The 23,643-nt window shown below is 37.9% G+C and overlaps 1 protein-coding gene across 1 annotated transcript in view; it reads left to right on the forward strand.

Annotated features, from left to right (window-relative positions):
- The window catches only part of myo19 (myosin XIX), a 59,223-nt gene that overhangs the window by 22,185 nt on the left and 13,395 nt on the right, over positions 1–23,643 (forward strand). Inside the window, exons 10-20 of the mRNA XM_079816305.1 lie at positions 187–277; positions 3,680–3,845; positions 9,461–9,534; positions 11,433–11,668; positions 12,583–12,759; positions 12,847–12,987; positions 15,716–15,823; positions 15,940–16,010; positions 18,220–18,299; positions 20,586–20,743; positions 21,713–21,842. Of these exons, the coding sequence (XP_079672431.1) occupies positions 187–277; positions 3,680–3,845; positions 9,461–9,534; positions 11,433–11,668; positions 12,583–12,759; positions 12,847–12,987; positions 15,716–15,823; positions 15,940–16,010; positions 18,220–18,299; positions 20,586–20,743; positions 21,713–21,842 (1,432 nt within the window). The remainder of the gene's footprint in view (positions 1–186; positions 278–3,679; positions 3,846–9,460; positions 9,535–11,432; positions 11,669–12,582; positions 12,760–12,846; positions 12,988–15,715; positions 15,824–15,939; positions 16,011–18,219; positions 18,300–20,585; positions 20,744–21,712; positions 21,843–23,643) is intronic.

The raw sequence follows: 23,643 nt of genomic DNA on the forward strand, positions 1-23,643 counted from the left end.
ATAGGTCAATTGCGTCACACACTGAAGAAAGCCTGTGAGCTGAAAAAAATAGTAAATTAACTATTTCTCCGTGCTATTACCCTTGAGGTTTTGATGCAAGTTCACACACCAAAATAACATAAAATGATGGAAATAAATATTATTCTAAGTTGTAAAAATGACTTGATTGTGGTGTTTTTTGCAAAGATCCTTGCAGGTCTCCTTCAGCTGGGCAATGTGGATTTCCGTCCTGCATCAGAAGAGGCTCAGTCATGTGATCTTGATGGGCACTCCAAAGGTGTGGTGCTTCTGCTGTTTTGTTTATCTAAAGGCCTGTTAACACCGGGACGATTTTCGCACGCGTTTATCGTTTAACGTCGTTTTGACGTTTAACGCCTCGGGACTAAACAATGGGCGCCAATGTGAGTGTTCACACCGACGCGCAAAACGCCAGGCGTAAAAGCGTCATTTTTAAAAAAACGCCTCGGGTTCGTTTTTTTATTTTGACGCGGCACGTAAAAAACTGTCCGACCAATGAGATCGGCGCTTTTGTTCACGTGCCTGGAGCTGCTGAAGTGACAGTAAAACACCACTTGGTGGCGCTCAATCACAAAACAGTCTTGCCGAGCACGCATTGATACGACGAAGAAGTAGTAAGTAGACAAAGAAGATGAACTGCTAATGCTGCTTGCCAGTTAGCAAAAAGTGTGTGAATGGTTTTGTCCATATACATAATATGTCTATGGTTTTGGCAAGCACGTAAATACTGTCTCTCTTCTCCTTCTGTGTGACAAGCGAGAGTCAGAGGCTTAAAGTGCCGCACCATCTTGTGTATCGGGAGCGCATCTACTGAATGTGCACGTTCACTCGCCGCAGCGCCAGTGAAAATCGCTTGGGTGTGAACACTCAAGACGCGCCGAAAAACGGCGCGATAAGCGCGCGCGATATTCGTCCCGGTGTGTACAGGCCTTAAGAAGCAGAGTTATGTCTGTGAATTAGGTAATGTGCATACTCCAGACATGAAGAGACAAAGTACTATTATGGGTGCTGCAAGTTCATGTCTGTGTTGTGACGTGTCCCTATCGCATTCCTCCTCTCCCCAGTACTTACCTGTGACTCTTTGATATATACACACACTCTTTTGACATATAAGAGGTCGTTATAAAAATATCATGTAGGTTTCAGAACTCAAAACTTCCTCATAGAGTTTAGATTCTCTCCCTTAATCGTCCCTTGAGGTCCAGCTGACCCCACTGTACTTTTCCTTCATTTTTAAAAAGTGTTCCCTTCATCTCAGGGGTATGAGACTCTGTGACTTTTCCTAAATAATCTATCTAAACACGCACACAATCTGGCCTTGATTTGGTTGTTCTAAAGGTGTGTAGACCATTTAAGGTCCTCTGGGTCAGATTGACTCCACATTGAAAATGAATGGAAAAATGAAAAAAACTATTTTATTTCACTTTGTTTGTCACAAAAATAAAACAAAATCCAATATAAATCTGAAAATTTCTACATGTAAATCAAGGTCTGGTCCTAGTGCATAAATACAATGTGGAACGAACTTTCTGTCTCATACACACACATGCGCATGCACGCACAAACACACACATTTGTGTGACTGCAATAGAGCGCATTTGTATAGAAATTGGCGAATAAATCTGTTTAAATAAAGAAATAAAGCATGTTCACTCACACACACAAACACACACACACACACACACACACGGGTGTCTGGGGCATTTTTTTGATTTTGGTAATGAATGGAAAAATGTAAAAAAAATATTTTTATTTGTTTGTCAAAAAAAGTTAAATAAATCTGAATATTTCTACATTTAAATCAAGGTCTGGTCTATAATCTGCTCTAATAATCTAATAAGACTATTTGCTTCATATTTATTCAATCCAGGCAATTGGCTGATGAAACATTGATTAAAATTAAGATACAATTTATTCAAAACGAAATTCACTTTAAAGAAAAGCTTTCAACAGAACAAAACTTAATATTAAACAAAATATAATAACCACCAAAATCATTTCTGACCCACTCACATCTTTGCACTTTTCATAATCAGCTGAAATTTAAAAATAACATTATATTATTTAAACATAAATATGAAACAAAATACATTGTTTAATGGCTACAACAAGTATAGTAGCTACAGTACAGATAAATCTCATGTCTGAGCGGGATTTTAGCGAGCTTTGTTTTACCAGTGAGGGTTCATGAAAGTCGGCGTGTTCCTTTAAGTAGGCAACTTTAAGAGGTCTTTCGTGATGCTACATATGCTGGGTTATGAATCTGATAGGTGCGTGAAATAAAATAAATGGTGCTTGAAAAAGTCCTTGAATCTGGTGTCCATGAAAGAGTGGGAACCCTGGGCGGGACACAAATTTGTTTTGGCGGCCGGCAAAACATTTTCAATGTAGGAAAAACCCTTATTATGCAAAACTGCTACCCAATCACAGCAGTGGGCGTTTACTTCCAAGACTTGAATGCGGCACGTGTTTCAAAGAGAGGGTAGAAACTTCTAAATGATGATGTTTTTTGTTTAAATGAGGACTGTCTGTATGTTGCAGGGCTCGACATTAACGCTTGTCCGGGACAAGGGGATTTTTTGAAGGGGCAAGTGAAAAACAATTTTACTTGCCCGACGGACAAGTATCCCGGTTAAAACGTCAAAACAAAAAATAACTAGGAAATCACCAAAGTGCAATAATGATTCTGCATCAGTGTAAGTGGAGATCGATAGTGGATAATAATATAAACTGACGTTAGTAAGGTTGTGGTTTTGAGGCTCGCGCCGCCTCTCGAGGAGAAAAAATCGAAAACAAATGAGCGCCGCTCACACACAGAAACTCAGTTAACATACACAGTTAAAATCGTGTAGTTTTTATATTTATAACATATGATACAGTTAAGCAACAAAACACTAACAAGAGTGTGTTTTCCTGAATACCATCACGACTGAACATGAGGCTGATTTCATACGCCAGCTCCATAAACAATTTAACATTAAGTCACTTACATTTTAGAAGCAATATGGACTGATTTTGTTCTTTTTCAGCTGCGAAAATAGTTCCAAACGAAGATCACAGCAGAACCATAACATCTCTCACAGCAACAGTGTGTGTGTGTTAGTGAACGATTCAGAGTTTTAATGAATCGGTTGAATCAAAGATTCAATGACCTGTTCGTAAACGACCACCAAATTCTTGAATGATTCACTGAATCGACTCAATGACTCGCTCATTCAGACGGTCACAGCGCCACCTACTGGTGGTTTAGTTTCATCTTTCCAACTTTTCTTATTTGTATATTCAAAAATATTTTTAATAATCTCATAACATTATTTAATACAGTTGTAATTTTTCAGTGTAAATGATTTAATTTGATTGGCCTATAGTGTCTTATTCTAATTTAATTTATTGATCAAATTTAAGAATATAAAAGGAAAGCCGAAGCATATCCTATATTTAATAAGATTATGGAAAAATGCCCTTTATAAAAAGTAAAAATATGACCTATGCATATTTAAATATGTCAAAGCTGATTGAACACTGGTGAGAATATTGCTTCAGTATAGATTACATTTACAAAAAAAATCCGGACAAGCAAATGTTTTACTCGGACGAGTGAGTGACAGATAATACTTAAGTGTGTGAACCGGCCTAATGTCGAGCCCTGTGTTGTGTGCAGGTTTCCTGCAGAAGACGGCTGGCCTGCTGCAGGTGCCATTAGACGAGCTGCGGTTGTGTCTGACAGTGAGAACTCTGCGCGCCGGCAAGCAAAGCATCCTCAAGCCTTGCTCTCAGTCGGAGTGTGGCGTCCGCAGAGACTGTCTAGCTAAAGCCATTTATGCACAGTAAGTCACAGACGTATAAACTGGGCTACACATTTTATGAAGATGTTCATAGAGCTATATTTTATAGATAATGCAACATGTATTCATTATATGTAATATACTTAGGGTTGTCAAGATATCAACATTTCGGTACCACAGCAAAATTATCATTCATTTGACACCACTATTGAATTAAACGGATATCTCAGCCTAAAATAAAAGTTAAAGGGTTAGTTCACCCAAAAATGAAAATTCTGTCATTAATCACTGACCCTCATGTCGTTGGACACCCGTCAGACCTCCGTTCATCTTCAGACACAAATGAAGATATTTTAGTGTAAATCTGATGCTCTGAAAGGCCTCCATTGGCTCAATGCACGGTTCACTCTCAAGACCCTTAAAAGACACTAAAGACGTCGTTACAAAGTCCATCTCACTACAGTGGCTCTACAATAACTTTATGAAGCGATGAGAATAGTTTTTGTGCGCAAAAAAACCCTAAATAACGACTTATATAGTGATGACGATTTCAAAACAAGGCCTCATGAAGCTTCGAAGCGTAATGAATCAGTGAGTCGATTCAGCAGTTTGAATCGCCAAATTTCAGCAGTTTGACAAGCGATCCGAATCATGATTCGACTCACTGATTCATAACACTTCGAAGCTTCATGAGGCCGTGTTTTGAAATCTTCATCACTATATAAGTCGTTAATTAGGGTTTTTTTGCGCACAAAAACTATTCTCGCCGATTCATAAAGTTATTGTAGAGCCGCTGTAGTGAGATGGACTTTGTATCAACGTCTTTAGTAGCTTTTATGGGTCTTGAAGATGAACGGAGGTCTGACGGGTGTCGAACGACATGAGGGTAAGTAATTAATGACAGAATTTTCATTTTTGGGTGAACTAACCCTTTAAGACATCATTTACTGAACCTGGGGCCTGTACCATGATGGTAGTTTAACAAACTCAGGGTTACAGGATTAGTTTCGAGTTGACAAAACCAAACCAATCTATTCAGGCTTTGTTGGTCCCATGATGCCGATCATCAACTTTCTCTGTCAACTCAGGCTTTGATCCTGAGTTTAGGAGTTTAGCTGTGACATCAGCAGTGAACAGCCAATCACATGCTGTGGATCAGTGGAACTGAGATTCACTTCTCACGAGAGAAGCAGTGTGATTCACTTCACTCTTCTGCAGAATATACATGATTGAAAAATATTAAGAATTTAAACAAATTTACACAGAAGAAAAGAGCTGTCGAGGACAACTTTAAGAAAAATCTTATACGTCAATGCAAGTAAAAGTTAGGAAGTTAGTTTAGTTGATATATAGAGAGAATTGAACATTTATGCTCGCATGTAATTCTTTATAGATTTAGTTATTGAATTTAAAGCTTATTTGTATGACCTTTATATAGGCTATTTAGTTTAATATTAACAAAATGCCTATTAATGATTGATTTACTCAAATTATACATGTGTAATTGATTAAGGGTATAATAATTAGATAAATTATATTTAAATAATTCAAAATTATTATTATTTTAATTAAGCATTGTTAAAAGCCAGAGGCTTAAGTCTTTAATAGCCATTAGCTAGTGACCTTTAATTTGGAGTAGAAACAGAAGGAGTGTCTTTATTGCATCAGAGGTGTGTCACTTTGCTCACAGCTGATTGGTCCAATTTCAGTTTGAGATCTCTTATCCAGAACATAACCTGCCCTGGAGCAGGTTAGCCGTGGAGCGTAAGTTACTATGGAGATGAACACTGCTAAAAGCCAAACCACTTTAATGGTACCTAAAACCCAGGATTGGCACAAACTAAGCTTAAAGGGGTGGTAAAACACATTCTTTTGAAGGCTTGACTGTGTTTGTGGGGTGCACTGTAACATGTGTTCATGCTTCGTTTTAAAAAAAATTGCCTTATTTTTCATATATTTGACCTTTATTCTACACTGCTCTGTCCCTCCTTGTAAAACGGTCTGATGCTTTCCGGGTTGTATGAAGCCAGTCCCTCAAAAATACGCAGTGGGCTCAGATTGGTTAGCTGGCCCAGTGTGTTGTGATTCGCTAACCGCCTAGAGCACGTTTGTCGGAAACGTCACGCCCCTCACCGGAAGCTGTTCAGTATTAGAAACAACGGCGTCAATAAAACCATATGAGCTCGAATCAGACCCAGAACATTTTAGTGAAGATGATCGAGCAGAACCTGTTCAGTCCTCGAGAGTAAAGACTGCGGATCTATAATGATCGCTACTGAATGGCACTTTAACTTTTGTATTTTTAGAACGATTATAGCCAAATATCTGTCGCAAGAACTAACGTTAACCCAAAACGAACACTAAGCACTGACTTTAGTAAGTTAGCCAAATCACACACAGAACCATGTTTAGCATGCCTGAAGATAAACAATACATAAAAGCTCTAATCAAAGAATCATTTACACTAATGCCAAGTTTGCTGTTGAGATTTTAACGTTAGTGTTTGTAACGTTAGGTGTTCGTCGGATAACGTTAAGTATGAATGAGCATTTAACAGACTGGTTTGCAGAACAGCGCTGTCATCTGTTTACTTCCTTGCTACAACCTATTACAGGAAAACACATCGATGAAAAATAAATCAGACTTACAGGTTGTGGCCCGTGAACAGCTTCTGTTTGTAAATCCAGCTTTCAGGACAAGCCGTTGTGCATATCCTGTATTGAACTCGCGAAGTTTGTGGAAGTTTGTGTTGTCCTCCGTGAAATGTGCAGCGCGCGCGTCGTGCATCCACGCACCGGCAGTGTTTTTTTCACGCAGCTGACGTTGTGCAAATCCGGCATTGAAATCGCGAAGACGGTGGATGTTTTCCTCTGTTAGATGTGCTGCAGGGAGCCCTGCGCGCGCCTGATTCCCCGCTGACTCAAACACACGTGCATATAACATGCTGTATGTTAAACGCTCTGACTCAAACACACGTGCATATAACATGCTGTATGTTAAACGCTCTGACTCAAACACACGTGCATATAACATGCTGTATGTTAAACGCTCTGACTCAAACACACGTGCATATAACATGCTGTATGTTAAACGCTCTGACTCAAACACACGTGCATATAACATGCTGTATGTTAAACGCTCTGACTCAAACACACGTGCATATAACATGCTGTATGTTAAACGCTCTGACTCAAACACACGTGCATATAACATGCTGTATGTTAAACGCTCTGACTCAAACACACGTGCATATAACATGCTGTATGTTAAACGCTCTGACTCAAACACACGTGCATATAACATGCTGTATGTTAAACGCTCTGACTCAAACACACGTGCATATAACATGCTGTATGTTAAACGCTCTGACTCAAACACACGTGCATATAACATGCTGTATGTTAAACGCTCTGACTCAAACACACGTGCATATAACATGCTGTATGTTAAACGCTCTGACTCAAACACACGTGCATATAACATGCTGTATGTTAAACGCTCTGACTCAAACACACGTGCATATAACATGCTGTATGTTAAACGCTCTGACTCAAACACACGTGCATATAACATGCTGTATGTTAAACGCTCTGACTCAAACACACGTGCATATAACATGCTGTATGTTAAACGCTCTGACTCAAACACACGTGCATATAACATGCTGTATGTTAAACGCTCTGACTCAAACACACGTGCATATAACATGCTGTATGTTAAACGCTCTGACTCAAACACACGTGCATATAACATGCTGTATGTTAAACGCTCTGCAACGCACCCCCGTCCCTATGAAGGCTGAACAGAGCAAGTACCCCAGACCTGCAATCCGGATGAAGATAACAGCGTTTCCTCGGCATCGCGGCAACAACACTCCAGCCTACTAACCACAACAGCGCCGCGATACAAAATGGCCTCACCCCCCCTTATTTAATATTCTCGGAGGAGGGGTTTATGTAAATATTGAGCCTGGTGATGTCAGCAAACCCTGGAGGAATGTCTGTAGTCGCCTACTGGCCGTTTGCTGTAGTTCTTAGAAACTGATTTCTTTAAAAGCAAATATCTCCCTTTGCTTTAAACTTTGAACGTTGTAACTTTGCAAGCAGCAACATTACACGCTAGCTAAAGTTAGAATAGTGAAATCGTGGTTTACCACCCCTTTAAACATATCTGGCTAGCCAGCTAAACCGGCTTCATGGTATAGGCCCCAGGTGTTGTTCTAATGCAGTGAGATCCATCTTTTCAAACCACAAATTTAAAAGAAATCTGAAATTTAACCTGTTAACTGTCACCCCCCCTTTTTGAAAATATACATGAAAATGCACTATCCAAACTTAAATGGTTGCAATTCAAGAATGCTTTGGAATATAGACATAACCAGTTTGGTCTCATTTTTAAGAAGACAGTCAGCAGATTATGGCTCAAGTGAAATCACTTTAAAAAATGAAAGTATGAAAAAGTTATGAAAGTTTACATTCATATTTAGTACAGTAGTACTGTACTAAATATTTTATATAAAATATATGTTACAAAATCATTTGTACTCTAAAATTACTATCAAATCAAAGTCAAATGCAGAAACAATTTTTGTTCCAATTTTTAAGTTGATATCACAAAAATGTAAGTTCCCATGAGATTGTTTAGGCGCTGTATCACAAATAGCCACCGGGTGTCATTGAAATTCCATAGATTTTTTTTTTTTATGCAATCTCCTGTAACAAATGTATATATTTTCAAAATCCGATTTTCAAAACGTTTTTTACAGGATGAATCTTGAGTTCGTAAGCTTTCTAATGATATATAGTTTGTCAACATTTTATCAGGCTAGATATAGGATATAATTGTTTTAAATATGCAGTGGCAAATGGGCCCACGGGTGGGCCAGTGACAGTTAACAGGTTAATGTATTATTTAACAAAAATCCTGACCTTGACCGACTGGATGTTTATGACACTCTATAGCGCCGCAGTTCACTCCGACTCGCCCAGAAAAACACACAAGTTGTGAGAAATCAAGATTAAGAGAAACATGACCTGAAGTGCATTGCCTAGAAACCCCCCCCCCAAAAAAAGTATCTGTGTATTTTCTTAACTGAATCTCACCAGACCAGAACTTGAGGGATGTGAACGTGATATTTTCATGTGGCGACGAGCACAACCGATATATTAACCTCAGAGATGAAAGTACATGGATTGTATTTCACGTTGCGTTTTTATTAATCTTGCAAAAAACCTGTTATAATAAGTCTTAATTGTACAATGAATGTCTTATTTACATAGTGTTTACACTTATAATGAAAGGATTTGCAAGTGTGCGGCTTGTGTTGAACTAAATAAAAACGTGTGCGTTTTCAGCGGATTGTGATTAACTTACTGTCTAGCGCCTCTGATAGGCCGTTGCATTCATGCGCTCAACAGATATGTCTGTGATTGGCTACAATGCTCAATGCTTGTAAAAACACGCTGTAAAAAGAGACGCTCGGACAACGCTTAAACACACATGAACGAGAATGCTTGAAATGCTGGTACCGTCAATTTATGCTGCTACCAGTTTGTTTGACAACCCTACCTATACTTACAGGGAAACTGAAGAACGCAAGATATTTTTATAATACTGGTGGAAGTATTTCAATGACCACATTTCATTTTTTTTTTCAGGCTGTTTGACTGGTTAGTCACTTTCATCAACAACAGCATGTGTGCCGACAGTTCCATGTGGTGCAACTTTATTGGTACATAGTTAAACTATTACATTTTAATATATTACTAAATATATTACTTTACAGTCTATTCTGCATATAAGATTTTAATAGGTGAGTTCACCCAAAAATGAAATTTCTGTCATTAATTACTCCACCCCAATGTCGTTCCAAACCCCTGAGACCTCCGTTCATCTTCAGGACACAAATTAAGATATTATTGATGAAATCTGAGAGCTTTGGATAGGCAGCAAAACGCCATTGCAACTTTCGAGGCTCCAGAAAGGTAGTAAAGACATCGTTAAAATAGTCCATGTGACTACAGTGGTTCAACCTTATTTTTATGAAGTGACGAGTATTTTTTGTGCAAAAACAACAACAAAATTAACGGCTTTATTCAACAATCTCTTCAACGTTCGTCTCCTACGCTGTTGACGTAGTAAGAACATCAGAACGCCGCCTCATTATTGGCCAGCTCCTGCGTCAGCATCACACGCATGAACAGCGTCAGCCAATAGTGAGTCGCCATTCTGACATAATTATAATTTGTTACATTTATACAGCGCTTTTCTAGGCACTCAAAGTGCTTTACATAGAAGGGGGGGGGGGGTCTCCTCATCCACCACCAATGTGCTGCACCACCTGGATGATGCGGCGGCAGCCATTTTGCGCCAGAACGCCCACCACACACCATCTGATTGGTGGAGAGGAGACCGCGTGATGAAGCCAATCGTGTATATATATATGTAGGAGACTGACACAGACGAGAAGAAATTGTTGAATAAAGGCGTTGTTTTCTGGGTTTTTGGTGCACAAAAGTATTCTCGTCGCTTCATATCATTTAAGGTTGAAACACTGGAGTCACATGGACAATTTTAACCATGTCTTTACTACCTTTCTGGACCTTAAAATTGGCAATGGCGTTGATGCCTATGGATGGTTCAGATTTGATCAAAAGTATCTTAATTTGTGTTCTGAAGATGAAAGGTCTTACAGGTTTGAAACGACATGAGGGAGAGTAATTGTGTGAACTAACCCTTTAAAGGATTAGTTCACTTTTAAATAAACTTTTGCTGATATTTTACTCACCCCCATGTCATCAAAGATGTCCATGTCTTTCTTTCTGCAGTCGAAAAGAAATTAAGGTTTTTGATGAAAACATTCCAGGATTTTTCTCCATATAATGGACTTCAATGGGCCCCAAACGGTTCAAATGACAGTTTCAGTGCAGCTTCAAAGGGCTTTAAACGATACCAGACGATGAATAAGGGTCTTATCTAGACAAACAATCCGAGAAACCGAGCAGTATTTATGCTATTATTTTACCTCTTATCAGACGAACATTATCATCTCTGAGCTCCGCCATAACTTCCGCTTAGTGAGGTCAAAATACGAGCGTGGTCATAGATGGATCGATCGTAGATTCCTCATTCTACTGATCCGTGCAAGCGCTAATGAGGCATCTACGTATACATCTATGACCAAGCTCGTATTTTGACCTCACTTAGCGGAAGTTATGGCGGAGCTCAGAGATGATCACGTTCGTCTGATAAGAGGTAAAATAAGAGCATAAATACTGCTGGGTTTCTCACAGAAACTGATGGTTTGGCTAGATAAGACCCTTATTCATCATCTGGTGTCGTTTAAAGCTGCACTGAAACTGTCATTTGAACCGTTTGGGGCCCATTGAAGTCCATTATATGGAGAAAAATCCTGGAATGTTTTCATCAAAAGCCTTCATTTCTTTTCGACTGCAGAAAGAAAGACATGGACATCTTGGATGACATGGGGGTGAGTAAAATATCAGCAAAAGTTTATTTAAAAGTGAACTAATCCTTTAATGTGTCACATAATTTACCGTACATCTCGTTTTCTAAATGGAATGAAAGTACTTCTATAAACCATTGATTATTGTCTGGTGTCTTCTACAGGCCTGCTGGATGTGTACGGTTTTGAATGTTTCCTCCTGAACAACCTGGAGCAGTTGTGTATTAATTACGCTAATGAGAAGCTGCAGCAGCACTTCGTGGCTCATTACCTGAAGGCCCAGCAGGAGGAGTATGTGACCGAGGGCCTGCAGTGGTCCTTCATACGCTATCAGGACAACCAGGGCTGCCTGGACCTGATTGAAGGCAGTCCCTCCAGCATTTTCTCCCTGCTCAATGAGGTGTGCTTCCACTTTTTATCTCAGAGAGAGATGAAAAAATCCTCTAGTATCATGCATTTCTTTTGCGTTTGGTTTTACATCACAAATCTAGTGAATGACATTAAAGGGTTAGTTCACCCAAAAAGGAAAATTCTGTCATTAATTACTGACCCTCATGTCGTTGGACACCCGTCAGACCTCCGTTCATCTTCAGACACAAATGAAGATATTTTAGTGTAAATCTGATGCTCTGAAAGGCCTCCATTGGCTCAATGCACGGTTCACTCTCAAGACCCTTAAAAGGTACTAAAGACGTCGTTACAAAGTCCATCTCACTACAGCGGCTCTAAAATAACTTTATGAATCGGCGAGAATAGTTTTTGTGCGCAAAAAAACCCTAAATAACGACTTATATAGTGATGACGATTTCAAAACACGGCCTCGTGAAGCTTCGAAGCGTTATGAATCAGTGAGTCGATTCAGCAGTTTGACACGCAATCCGAATCATGAATCGACTCATTGATTCATAACGCTTCGAAGCTTCACGAGGCCGTGTTTTGAAATCGTCATCACTATATAAGTCGTTATTTAGGGTTTTTTTGCGCACAAAAACTATTCTCGTCACTTCATAAAGTTATTGTAGAGCCGCTGTAGTGAGATGGACTTTGTAACGACGTCTTTAGTGTCTTTTAAGGGTCTTGAGAGTGAACCGTGCATTGAGCCAATGGAGGCCTTTCAGAGCCATCAGATTTACACTAAAATATCTTCATTTGTGTCTGAAGATGAACGGAGGTCTGACGGGTGTCCAACGACATGAGGGTCAGTCATTAATGACAGAATTTTCTTTTTTAGTTGAACTAACCCTTTAATGATACATGGTGAAAGAGCTTTTTTAATAGCATTAATGATTGTCTTTCTGTCTGTCTGTCCTTCAGGAGTGTCGTCTGAACAGAGCATCGGATGCGAAGCAGTTCTGTGTGCGTCTGGAGAAGGAGCTGTCAGATAATGCCAACATCAGCTGGGACAAATTCAGCAAAGAGCCCCATTTCACTGTGGCCCACTACGCAGGCAAAGTCAGCTACCAGATCAAGGGCATGATGGAGAAGAACAAGGTACAAACTATATAAATAGTTGCATACATGGGGGCACTCATTTGTGTTTTTGTCTCATTTGCATGCACGTGTCCATGTGTTCTGCAGGACCCGGTTCCTCCTGAGCTCACCTGTCTCCTGCAGAAGTCCCAGGATTCATTGCTGCACAGTCTCTTTGCTGACGGTGACCATGAGAGCGAGGGCTCTAGAGGACACAGTAAAGTGATCACTGTCGTCTCCAAATTTAAGGTACAGGTTTTAAAGAGGTGCTTATGATTTGTTCATAGAAAGATTTAATTTTTTCACAAATAGCTTAACCTCTTAACTGTCACCGTCCCACGGGCGCCTGGCACTCGCCTCGCCTTTTTTCGTATCAAATATTTTAGTAATTATCATAAATTAGGTCTCATTTGAAAGCTTAAGAACTCAAAATTCATCCTGTGAAAACCGTTTTGAAATCAGACGTTGCGTTACCATGGAAACGGTACTCTAAATTCTTCTAGCGGGCTCCTCCCCCTAGTGGGCGGCGTCATGTTTTGTATTACAAAATTCATTTTAACTACTTCATAATTAAAATCTTTTCTAATCTCGACGAAACGCATATCGTCGGAAAGGTCTCAAGGTTCCATATTTGGGGACTGTTTTGTGATGTAAGTGACATTTTAACAGAAATCTACAGGAAACTGCATTAAAAAACAATCAATGGGATGTGTGAACCCGGTGGCTGTTTTTGGTACAGCGCCTAAACAAAATCTCATGGGGACTCTTCAATTTTTGTGATATCAACTTCAAATTTAGAACACAACTTGGTTAGACATATGGCTTTGATTTTATAGTAAGTTTTTTTTGTAAAATATATATTTTATATAAAATAGAAATATTTATTACAGTATTTTTCATTTACAGTAAATTTAAACTTCCATAACTTTTTCATACTTTTATATTTTGAAATGCTTTCACTTCAGCAATAATCTGCTGAGTGTCTTCTTTAACCCTTAATCGCCCCTCAAGTAGGGTTTACGTTTGAGTCCCTTGGGGTCAGATAGACCCCAAACTTTTACAGAGCGATTGCATAAGGAAATATAATTTTTTTACATGGAAAACTATATATCATTTTTTTTATTTACTTCTCAACTATACATTTATGCTGTGTTTTTGTGGGTATTTGGTAGTTTTTTACCTATTTACTGCACAAATACTTAACTATGTCATAAATTGGCTCATTAAAAATCATTTTTTTATGAAAAAATCACTTGAATGATGATCTTAAATAAATATAAATAGTTTTTGGACATTGCTCTATGTGTTAGGGATAGAATACCGCCATCTGTAGGTTTGTGAAAAAACTTTAGGAATTATAGTTAAAGAGAAAGAGTGCAATGCCCACATTATCCACTAGAGGTCCAGAGGGAAGTTATGCAAAAGTTAAGCTGCCTTTCATCTTTCTTTTATTTGCCCTTTTCCTTCTCTTTCTCATGATTGTTCCATGTTGCATTTGTGCTCTAGTATTTGTCCTTCATTTATGTATGGATTTTTTTCAGATTTATGCCAGTTTTGTTGATTTTATTTGCCAGTTTCTATAAAAATGCTCTCTGTTGCAGTCACACACATGTGTGTGTTTGTGTGTGTGTGTGTGTGCGTGTGTGTATGAGACAGAAAGTTCGTTCCACTTTGTGTTTATGCTCTAGGACCAGATCTTGATATAAATGTAGACATTTTCAGATTTATACTGGATTTAGTTGATTTTTTTTTACAAACAAAGTGAAAAAAAAGCATTTTTTACATTTTCCCATTCATTGCCAAAATCCAAAAAAATGCTCCAGACACCTGTGTTTGTGTTTGTGTGTGTGTGCGTGTGAGTGAACATGATTGTTCCATATTGCATTTGTGCTCTAGTATTAGTACTTCATTTATGTATGAAAATCTTTCAGATTTATGCCAGTTTTGTTGATTTTATTTGCCAGTTTCTATAAAAATGCTCTCTGTTGCAGTCAAACACGTGTGTGTGTTTGTGTGTGTGTTTGTTTGTTTGTGTGTGTGTGTGTGTGTGTGTGTGTGTGTGTGTGTGTGTGTGTGTGTGTGAGACAGAAAGTTTGTTCTACTTTGTGTTTATGCTCTAGGACCAGACCTTGATATAAATATGGAAATTTTCAGATTTATACTGGATTTAGTAAAAAAAAATTGACAAAAAAAAGTGAAAAAAATGTATTTTTTACACTTTCCCAATCATTTTCAATGTGGGGTCAATCTGACCCCGAGGGACTTAAACGGTAATTTTTTTTTACACACCTTTAGAACAACAAAATCAAGCCCAGATTATTTGTGCATGTTTAGGATTATTTAGGAAAAGTCACAGAGTCTCATGGCCCTGAGATGAAGGGAACACTTTTAAAAAATGGAGGAAAAGTCCAGTGGGGTCAGCTGGAGCCCAAGGGACGATTAAGGGTTAAAACGAGACCAAACTTATCTATATTCCAAAGCTTTCTTGAATTACAGCGTTTGGATAGTGCATTTTCATACTTCTCAAAAAGGGGGGTTAAATTATTGTGTTTTAGCCCTTAATCATTAAGTTTTACATTGATTCACATTATAGGATTATTGCCTTGTCCCAGTCCTTTCAACATCTTGAACACATATATCTATTATCATATTATATTCTTGATTTGTGGTCAAGGATTACGTTTTAAAGTAGACCCATTTTAAAGTGCTAGTCATAAACGGCAATGTTTACTTGTTTTACCACATTTGATTGACAGGTTAATAAGCAGGCCTTCACTGTTGTCCTGTGTTTATATCTGTATTTAACCCCTGTACACTAAATAAAGGTAATTATTTGGGATGTTAACGCCCCTTCAGACTTTCATATGCTATACAACTACAACCAGACTGTAATGGAGGATGTTCAGGAGTGATGCTTGGTTCAATTCAGATTGTTGTGTCTTTGCTTAATATGATAATTTGTGTGTCTAATATGCAGAACTCCCTTGAAAGCCTGATGAGGATTTTGCACAGCACCACCCCGCACTACACACGCTGCATCAAACCCAACCCGGACTGCAGACCGCTCACCTTCAAAAAGGAAGAGGTGCGGAAAACACACACATTTCTGTCTGTTCACTTGAGATCCCCTTGAGTGATTCAGGTTGAAGAAGTTTATAGTTCATGGACTGGTTAGTGAGTCTTGGTCTGGTTTGGGTTTAGGTTATCGCTCAGCTTGAGGCCTGTGGGATAGTGGAGACCATAAACATCAGTGCCGCAGGATTTCCCATCAGGTAACACATCTCTTACCATACAATCTCCACAGTGTTTAACCATTTCACACGTACGATCACACTGGTGTGATTAGTCTTGGCTGATCCCTGAAGAAGATCAGATTTGTCTTGCTGTAGTTAACAAATTTGTGTTAAAGGATTAGTTCACCCCAATTAAGGATTAGTCAGGCTGCATAATCATTTCTAAAACTTTGGTACAACTCAAGCCCCTTCTCATGTTGCTCTTCTCTTCATCAAATGACCAGCAGGGTGGCATGCAAGTGTTTAAATCCACTTACCTTGTTTTGTTTAGTCTGCACTTCTCACCATCAAAAGGCAGCAGGTGCACAAATACACTTACTTTGTTTTGGTTTACTCCATGTAGTTCTGAGAGCTGAGGTGCATATTTTGATTTTATCAGTGTGTGTGTGTGTGCAAAGGACACAGACACACACACACACACACACACACACACTCATGTTGGTGCAACATTATTATGAGGACTCTCCATTGGCGTAATGGTTTTAATAATGTACAAACCGTATTTTCTATCCCCCTACACTGCCCCTGCCCCTAAACCTACCTGTCACACACACACACACACACACACACACACACACTGCCCCTGCCCCTAAACCTACCCGTCACACACACACACACACACACACACTGCCCCTGCCCCTAAACCTACCCGTCACACACACACACACACACACACACACACACACACACTCACTGCCCCTGCCCCTAAACCTACCCGTCACACACACACACACACACTCACTGCCCCTGCCCCTAAACCTACCCGTCACTGGAGACATGCTGCATTTTTACATTTTTAATAAAACATTGTTTAGTATGTTTTTAAAGCTATTTGATTTACGGGGACAAATGAAATGTCCTCATAAACCACTTTTATGTTGTAATACCCATGTCATTATAAAAATTTGTGTCCTCATAAATCACATAAACAAGCACACACACACACACACACACACACACACTCACATTCACAATAATATGCTGTAATACTCCATAGAAAAGTCCATAGAAAAGCCAGAAACTAAGCTTTTTTTGCACAGTCCTATCTAAAGGGTTAATGGTGCCACCTGGTTATCAACTGTACAATTACACATTTTACCTCTTCCCAACAGGGAAAACCATCAACAATCAAAAATGCATGAGTATATGTTGTCATGGCGTTGCAATCAAAAAATGTGGTTATAATGGAAGTCAATGGGGCAAAAACAGCCATGCGGAGTAAATGACGGAGAAAAAAATCTAATCTGATGCTGCACAAAAACTAATAATGCATCAAAGCCAATGTTGTTTCTGATCTTTGACATGTCCAAGACTGTGATAAAAGGTAAAAAAAAAAATGCAGTCCACTATTACATTTTATATTGAAGATAAGTCATTTTGTGTTTTTTTTTTCTTCCCCAAATCAGTGACATTATTTATGAAATTGGCAATTAAAGAGTTAAAATCCTGATTTTTTTTTTTTTTTTTTTTACATTTAGTAGTTTTGATCAGGACTGAGGTTGATTAATAAATTTATGCAAAAACGTTTTATGATACATTTTTACAGCAGTTTAATTTAGTGGCTGTTTTCAGCCACAAGGGTAACGAAAGAGTAGTGCATTTGAAGGATGCTCAAGGGTTAAAAGGTATATTCTTTTTATTTATTTATTTATTTATTTATTTATTTTAAATGACCGATCGTTTCTTTAGATAAGACCCTATTCCTCATCTGGGATGGCCCAGTACCATTTGAAGCACTTTAAAAACTGCATTGATTTGGACCGTCAGCATTTTGGTTGCAATTGAAAACCATTATATGATGAAAAATCCTGGAATGTTTTCTTCCGAAAACGTAATTTCTTTTCGACTGAAGAAAGAAAGACATGAACATCTTGTATGAATTGGGGGTGAGTAAATTATCAGGAAATTTTCATTTTGGGATGAACTAATCCTTTAATATTTCGAATAAAAAAGGAAAAATTAAAGAAAAGCAGATCATACAGCACTATTTTGACTGCAGTGTCACATGACACACAATGGCACGTCACCATGGAAACAATAAAGTGATAGGATCTAAATAACGGTCAGACAGAATATTTTAAATGTACTTGTGAAAGGGTTAAAAACAAAATTGGTATATCTCATATCTCAGCTCAAGTTTAGAGACATTGTCATTTATCATAATCATTCTTTTGTATTATTTGTACAGGATCCCGTATGGCAGTTTCCTCCAGAGATATGGGCTGATCTCAAACCACAGACTAGCAGCGCTAATGAATGGAGAGAACCGTACGTCAACACTAAGTGCACACAATACCGTCTGCTTTTCTTGTGCTCTTCTTTAATTCAGATTCTTGTCTGTTTTCTTTCAGTATCCTCCTCTCATTTCTTCCTGTCTTTTTCTATGAACGCAAGGCCTTAAAATAATGTGAATCTGAATTTTAAGGTGAATTACTGCATGCTTATCTTTGCATGCAGTTATGCACTTGCTTGCTGTTTCTTCTTACTTCTCCCTCTTCTGTATGTTGAGGTTAAAACTTGGCGTAATCTGACTAACGTCTTATATAGAAATAAATCCGTCTTTGTCCAAATGGTTCGATTTATTTGCATGTCACTGCTTGCGAGATGTGGTACAGACTTGTTCTAGCTCATCCTGCATGAATTAGTTGGTTATAAATGGTTTTAAATCTCCGATAAATCAAGTGTGCTCAATCCTCCTGAAGGTCCAGCTCTAATCAAACACAGCTTAACCAATTAAGCAAGGGATTTTGAACATTATAATGTAGGTGACTAATTTGCATATTCATTCATACACATATGGGTCAAAGACAAGACGTCACAATTTTGGTGTCCGCATCAAATTATGTTTACAAAAGTCATTTTATATACATAAAAACATGTTAAATGCAAGTAAACTGTCTACTTTACTATTTCAAATAACTTTTGTCAAAATAAAATGTCAACATTTAGGGGAAATAATGTTCCAAAGTGTAAAATTGTCATTCAGCGTAATGGTCCGGACTTTGATTTTGCCATTACATCTTTAAATAAATGTATAAAATATATTTTTATTATATTTTAAATGATTTTCACTTCCTTACAAAAACTTCTTGCTGGCAAATGGGTAAACCTAGTGGTTTGAAGAATAGTGGCAAAGTATAAAGATTTAAAAATTACAATTAATTAGTATTTGTGGGCTGGACTTTGATACTTAAATAGAGTCTTTTAATATGTCATCAAATGATTCCTGTTTTAAATATGCCTAATAAGATTTTCTGATACATAAATATTGTTACACTGAATGAAATTTTAGTGGGTGTCTTCTGTAAATCATGGTTAAAAATGTGTGATAGTCATTATTTTTTTGCTAAGAAAATATAAAATGAAACAGGACACATTCTAATGTACAGGAAAAAACTAAATTTAAAGCTGTATTACACATTTATTTTTTTGATGCTTGAAAACCCCTGTTTCGTCTTTGACGAATAAAATAATTTAATAAATTAAATATGCCCAGGGCTCGACATTAAGCTTGTCCTTCGGACAAGTAAATCTGTCCTCCAGTTGTCCGAGTAAAAAATGTGCTTGTCCAGAATTTTTTTTTTTTGTGTGTGTGTTGTAAATAAAATTTATTCTGAAGCAATATTCTCACCAGTGTTCAATCAGCTTTCACATATGCATTTTTGTGATATTTTTACCTTTTATAAAGGGCATTTTCCCCTAATCTTATTAAATATAGGCTATGATTCAGCTTTCCTTTTATATTCTGAAATTGGATCAATCAATTAAATTAGAAGACAACACTGACTGTTACCAGTCAAATTAAATCATTTACACTGAAAAATTACAACTGCATTAAATAATGTTATGAGATTGTTTTAAATATTTTTTTGAATATACAAATAAGAAATGCTGAAAAGACTAAACCATGAAAGTGACCGTCTGAATGAGCGAGTCATTGAGTCGATTCGTTCAAACGCTGATTCATTCAAGAATGAGGCGGTCGTTTACGAATAGTTCATTGAATCTTTGATTCTTTCGATTCGTTCAAACGCTGAATCATTCACTAACACACACTGATGCTGTGACACTCGTCTGCTGTGATCTTTTAGAACTATTTTCGCTGCTGAAATAGAACAAAAACACATCTAAAACAGCACTTTTTGTAATGTGACGTTGCAACTGTATCATGTTATAAATATAAATAAACTCGACATTTTTACGGCAGTGTGTAACTGAGTTTCTCTGTGTGAGCGGTGCACATATGTTTCGATTTCATTTGCAACGTTACCGTCAGTTCATTATACATTATTATCATTCACTGTCAATCGCCACTTACAGTAATGAATGCAGAATCAGTCTTGCATTTGTGTGATTCCCTAGTTTTATCAGGACACTTGTCCGTCGGGCAAGTCAAATTCTCTTTCACTTGCCCCTTCAAAAAATCCACTTGTCCCGGACAAGCGTTAATGTCGAGCCCTGATGCCTTTTTGATTTTTAAAGATGAGTTTTATGGGATAAAATGATTGACTCCAGTGGGAGTGTGTATTTCTAAAGCTCAGCTCTCGCCCACAGGTCCTGAGATGAGCAATCAGGCTGTTCTGGGATCTGCTGTAAAGGATGTGCTCCGCGTGGTCCTCAAGAGACACGTCCCAAACTCCACCCTCAGCCCTGGTGACAACAACAACATGGTGCATTGTGGGAGGACCAAAGTCTTTCTCACACAGTCCCTGGTAAAGCATGCTCTCTAGGGGTGTAACGATTCGTTTTAACAACGATTCGAGGTTGTTGATACGATTCAAGGACGATATTGGTTCATTTAGAACGAAACGATTCAGTGACTTGAAATCGATTCAGTAACTTTTTAGCCAAAAATTGTGTGACTGAAATAAATATCTGGATACTGGTCAGTGCAGGTGAAGTTTCCAAGATTCCTGTTGTTTCTTGTAAGGGAATCCGGTATATCAATTAATTATGGATATAAACAAACAAGTAAACAACAATTCAAATTTTATTTGAATAAAGTGCAACCAACAATTTAGGTTGAATTAACAGGAAGTTAACCTTTTCTGCTCTCATTTTCAATATTCAATACATATTCAATAAAAGCACAGTAAGTGCAACCAACATTTCAACAGTAGGTTAACCTGCTACTTCTGCTTTTGTTTTCCAACATAAAAATATTACAATATTGATATCAAAAATAAAGTGCAACTAACTACTCTTCAGGTTTAATTAATAGTAGGTTTACCTGCTACTTTTGCTGTTGTTTTACAACATTAAAATAATACAATATTAATATAAAAAATAAAGTGCAACCTACATTTCTTCAGGTCGAATAAACTGACTGAACCTGCTACTACTCTCAGTTTAATAAACAAACAATATTTAAGTGAAAAAAAAGTGCTAAGAAAAAACATCCATATAAAGTCTGACGTGCTTAAATCCAATGCGTTATTTCCTATGATCGACACAATCGATTGATTACCTTTTAAAACGATATTAGATTGATATATAACTTGCCGGGCACAGATCGATGTAGTTAGATCATAGCGATATAAATCGATAAATCGATGTAGTAGATGAATCGTTACACCCCTAATGCTCTCTGATGCAAGTTCACTGAAATCTTTGGCCCGGTCTTATGGTCTTTAGGTTCATTTTCCGGTTCATTTTGAGTTATTTGATGATGTGTTGTGCAGTTGGAGATGCTGGAGGAGCACAGGAACAGGGTGCGCTCACAGAAGGCCTTCTGTATCCAGTGCTGCTGGCGCAGGTACCAGCACCATCAGCGCAAACTCCAGACACAGGCTGCGATCCGCATACAAGCAGGTGAGGATTCAACATCTGGGCCCGTATTCATAAAGAATCTTAAAGGATTAGTTCACTTTTTAACCCCTTACCTGTCACCCCCCTTTTTGAGAATACACATGAAAATGCACTATCCAAACTTAAAGGGCTGTAATTCAAGAATGCTTTGGAATATAGACCTAAGTTTGGTCTTGTTTTAAAGCAGACACTCGGCAGATTATTGCGGAAGTGAACACAATTCAAAATATGAAAGTATGAAAAAGTTATGGAAATTTAAATTTACTGTAAATAAAAAATACTGTACTAAATATTTTTATTTTATATAAAATATATATTTTACAAAAAAATTTTAATCTAAAATTATAAAATCAAAGCCATATGTCTAACCAAGTTGTGTTCCAAATTTGAAGTTGATATCACAAAAATTGAAGTTCCCATGAGATTTTGTTTAGGCGCTGTACCACAAATAGCCACCGGGTGTCACACATATTCCATTGATTGTTTTTTTGATGCATTTTCCTGTAAATTTCTGTCCAAATATCCCTTCCATCACAAAATGGTCACCAAATATGGAACCCTGAGACTCAGACCTTTCCGACAATATGTGTTTTGTCAAGATTAGAAAAGATTTTTATTATAAAGTAGTTAAAATAAATGTTGTAATATAAAACATGATGACGCCCACTAGGGGGAGGAGCCGCTAGAAGAATTTAAAGTACCGTTTCCATGGTAACGCAATGTCCAATTTCAAAACGGTTTTCACAGGATGAATTTTGAGTTCGTAAGCTTTCGAATGATACCTAATTTATGATAATTACTCAAATATATGATACAAAATAAAGCCAATCAAAAAAAGAGTGCCAGGTGTCCCGCCAGCGGGACGGTAACAGGGAAGAGGTTAATACATTTTTGCTAATATTTTACTCACCCCCATGTCATCCAAGATGTCCATGTCTTTCCTTCTGCAGTCAAAAAGAAATTAAGGTTTTTGACGAAAATATTCAAGGATTTTTCTCCATATAATGGACTTCAATGGGCCCCAAACGGTTCAAATGACAGTTTCAGTGCAGCTTCAAAGGGCTTTAACTTGTTAACCCGCATCGGATCGTGGGCGGGGGGGTTGACGTGAGTGGGCGCGTGTGTACTTTTATTTACTTTTGTTTTATACAAAATATTCAATCAACTATCACAAACTATGCATCATTTGAAAGCTGAAACACTCAAGATTCATGTTCTGAACTTGTTTTTGCAATAAATACACCAGAGAGGAAAGGGTTAAATGAAACGCCAAAGGACCGGCCATGTAAACATTAGCATAATATTAGCGATACTCATCTTTCATCTCCTGACGTTCAGATCAGATCGGACGAATCCAATAAACACCCGCATACATCTCTGTGTAAGAGTCCACTCTTCAAAATGCATCCCACTTTTTAATCCAAAACAACGAAAAAATAGGGAAAAAAACTAAAAATCCTCCGTTGTTTGCAAGAGAGTTTTGAGTTAGCGTAATCAATCATGTCCATTTTTCAATGAAATATCGATTCTATTCCGTTTCTGGCAAACTCCCCCTGCTAGAATAGTTTCTCCCACGTGAAATGGATCAACCCTCGTCTCTCTCCTTCAATCAGAGACTCTTCTGGGATGCATCATATAGAGGAAGTGCCTTACAGGCTTGGTGAGCTGTCAATCATTGCGCCCATGGTTTTCGTTGGATAAAGGCACTCGGTGCCCAGCCAATGCCTTTCCAACAAAGGTTTGATTGATGGACTTAGTAACCAATCAAAAGGCATTATCTTGCGCAGTTTACGTAAGTAGGCTT

This window comes from Gobio gobio (genome assembly GCF_949357685.1).
Source record: "Gobio gobio genome assembly, chromosome: 4".
Classification (NCBI taxonomy): Eukaryota; Metazoa; Chordata; class Actinopteri; order Cypriniformes; family Gobionidae; genus Gobio; species Gobio gobio.